The sequence below is a fragment of the Octopus bimaculoides genome, chromosome 5 (genome assembly GCF_046866305.1).
Source record: "Octopus bimaculoides isolate indiv1 chromosome 5, ASM4686630v1, whole genome shotgun sequence".
In the NCBI taxonomy this organism is placed as follows: domain Eukaryota; kingdom Metazoa; phylum Mollusca; class Cephalopoda; order Octopoda; family Octopodidae; genus Octopus; species Octopus bimaculoides.
This window is the reverse complement of record NC_142932.1, coordinates 17929960-17932459: the sequence shown is the minus strand read 5'-3', so window position 1 is coordinate 17932459 and position 2500 is coordinate 17929960. Positions and strand designations below refer to the sequence as shown.

The 2500-nt window shown below is 32.0% G+C and overlaps 1 protein-coding gene across 2 annotated transcripts in view; it reads right to left on the bottom strand.

The window, feature by feature from the left end:
• Positions 1-1091: 1091 nt before the first annotated feature.
• The window catches only part of LOC106877428 (uncharacterized), an 86107-nt gene continuing 84698 nt past the window's right edge, over positions 1092-2500 (bottom strand). For both annotated transcript variants that reach the window (XM_089352008.1, XM_089352009.1), the window contains exon 31: positions 1092-1386. In XM_089352008.1, the coding sequence (XP_089208134.1) occupies positions 1358-1386 (29 nt within the window). In that variant the 3' untranslated portion in view covers positions 1092-1357. The remainder of the gene's footprint in view (positions 1387-2500) is intronic.

The following is a 2500-nucleotide window of genomic DNA, read 5'->3' as shown; positions in this document are numbered from 1 at the left end:
TGAAATCGTTTATTTTCTCCATCTCCGCTTCGTAAAGAAGCTTTTATTTTTATGTCCTATTTGTTTACAGAAACAACAATGTTTCACGTAAGACAGATGCTTATTTCTACTGAATAATAAATGTATATGTTGTAAGATGTGTCGTACAATTTTCTTCGTGCGCATATGGCTACACATATAGCAGCAAATCATTTAACCGAGATATCCATCAATATGTAAAACTATGGCTGAAATGAGATCCAGCTAAATCAAAACGACCACAATTCTGTCGAATTTGGATAATCCCTCTGAGATTTATAACTACAGAACTCATAATAATGCTACAGCTTCATATAGTTTTCAGACAACAATGATGACGTATCGGATTCACCTCATTGGCTATATGAACCTCTTTTGCGCAAAACGTTGGAAATTCTTCTGAAGAATCACAACAGATTAGTACGGCCTCTGCTAATAACAAATTCCTCCGAAGTCTTTCATTATTGTTTCTTTTATTTGTAAAAGGAAATCTTTCTCGAAATATCATAGAATCATTAAACAACTTATGTAACGTAATACAATATGCTTCTGTTTTGCTTTCATTTTGTTGCCTAAATTCTCTCTTGCATTATTTTAAGTGGTTTTTTCCCAAGTATTTTATATCTTTTAAACGTAAAATTATCTGCCACATCTAATCGTGCATAAATAAAGTCACACTTGGAAAATCTATAATCTATGAATGACTGCATAATGTTAAAAATATACGAAACTAAAACAGTTAATATATTAGGTAGATTTAATCAAGTTAGTCACATCTAAAAAATACCTGGCTTTGGTATCGGATAAGAGAGAAGACAACTCTCAACTGTAATGATTTATTCATATTTTGGTAAAAATAAAAGGCCGAAAGAAAGCTATTTAAAGAGAAATAATGTATAATAATTCCAGAGATTTAGTTTAAGCGAATCCAAAGCTCCGGTCTTTTGCAACAAGAGAAGTCAAACAAAATACTTCTTTATAAGCACTTTGAAAGAATAATTTGAAAACGATTTAATAAATACAAAGAGAAGTGTGGATAAAGAAAAAAGTCATACAAATTTAATATCAGACGATATTTTTATTATTATTATTATTATTATTTTTATTATTATTATTATTATTATAATCATTATCACCATCATTATTGACATCACCATCATCATCATCACTGCCATCCTCTGCATTATCGTCATCACTTCGTGTAACAATGTACTTGGGAGACTTTAAAGTGAAAATATCATGCAAACAATATGTGAGTTTCTGTGTCTGTGCCTGGTTCATATATATATATATATTCACAACTCGATTCACATTTGTCAGTGTTCTGTTTCAGCCACTTCTAGGCGATCTTAACTCTTGAAGTGGAATCTGGAATGAGATATAAATTCTTCGTCTAAAACAACATATATTTTAAAGGAGAAAGAATACATTATATGGCGAGATATCGTAGGCGTAAAATTATTAGAATTAATTCTTAAATTTCCAGCAATTATTCAACTGCACTGTCGACCATTTCTTCGACTTGCGCTCACTCATGACGCCATTATCCTTTTATGTTTGGTACAAGATAAATGCAGCCAGTGACGTCATTGTGAGAGTCAAAGGAATACATGAAGCATTCTAGAATGTCTTTGATAAACTTTGGCCTTCCCACATTGCTGCGTTGATTTAAGCAATTATGTACGAACACCGCTCTGTATCTCTCTCTCTCCCTCTCTCTCCCCACCTCTCTCTTTCTCTTACTTTCACTGCTCCAGCTTAAATATATATGCATATCTCTCTCTATGTAACACTCTTTATCTGCTTGTCCTTCCTATTACCATCTCTCTCTCTCTCTCTCTCTCTCTCTCTCTCTCTCTCTCTCTCTCTCTCTTTATGTATATATATATATATATATATATATATATATACACATATATATTTGTGTGTGTGTATGCATGTCTTTATGTGTGCGCATGTGAATGTGTGCGTATATCTATATATATAAGCATGAAACTAATGTGCTTGTATATATATATATATATATATACACACATATGTACATATATATACGTATACAAACATATATATACATATATATATTTATATATGTACATAATTCATATATATGCTATATACATACATATAGAGGTGAGGGTATGTGTCTGTCTGTGTGTACACACACACACATATAGCAGATGGCCTGCCATCGATGGAGCCTTTGAATCATCTGTTGTTATTTGAGATGTATTCATCGGTCAAAAGCATAACTTTATGAGAAAAACATCTCCGGGATGCTTAAACGACCTCTTTACGTTATCTCTCAATAAACAAAGCTATAGTGTACAAATTCTGACCTACTAGGCTTTTATGTGGCACTGTATTCTGTAACTGATGCACAGTATAGCTAGAAAGGAAAAATAGCTTAGGTTACACGTGTACCATTTGATGTACAAAAAAATCACCAAAGTATTACAGTGTATTTCGTGCATATATTTTTATT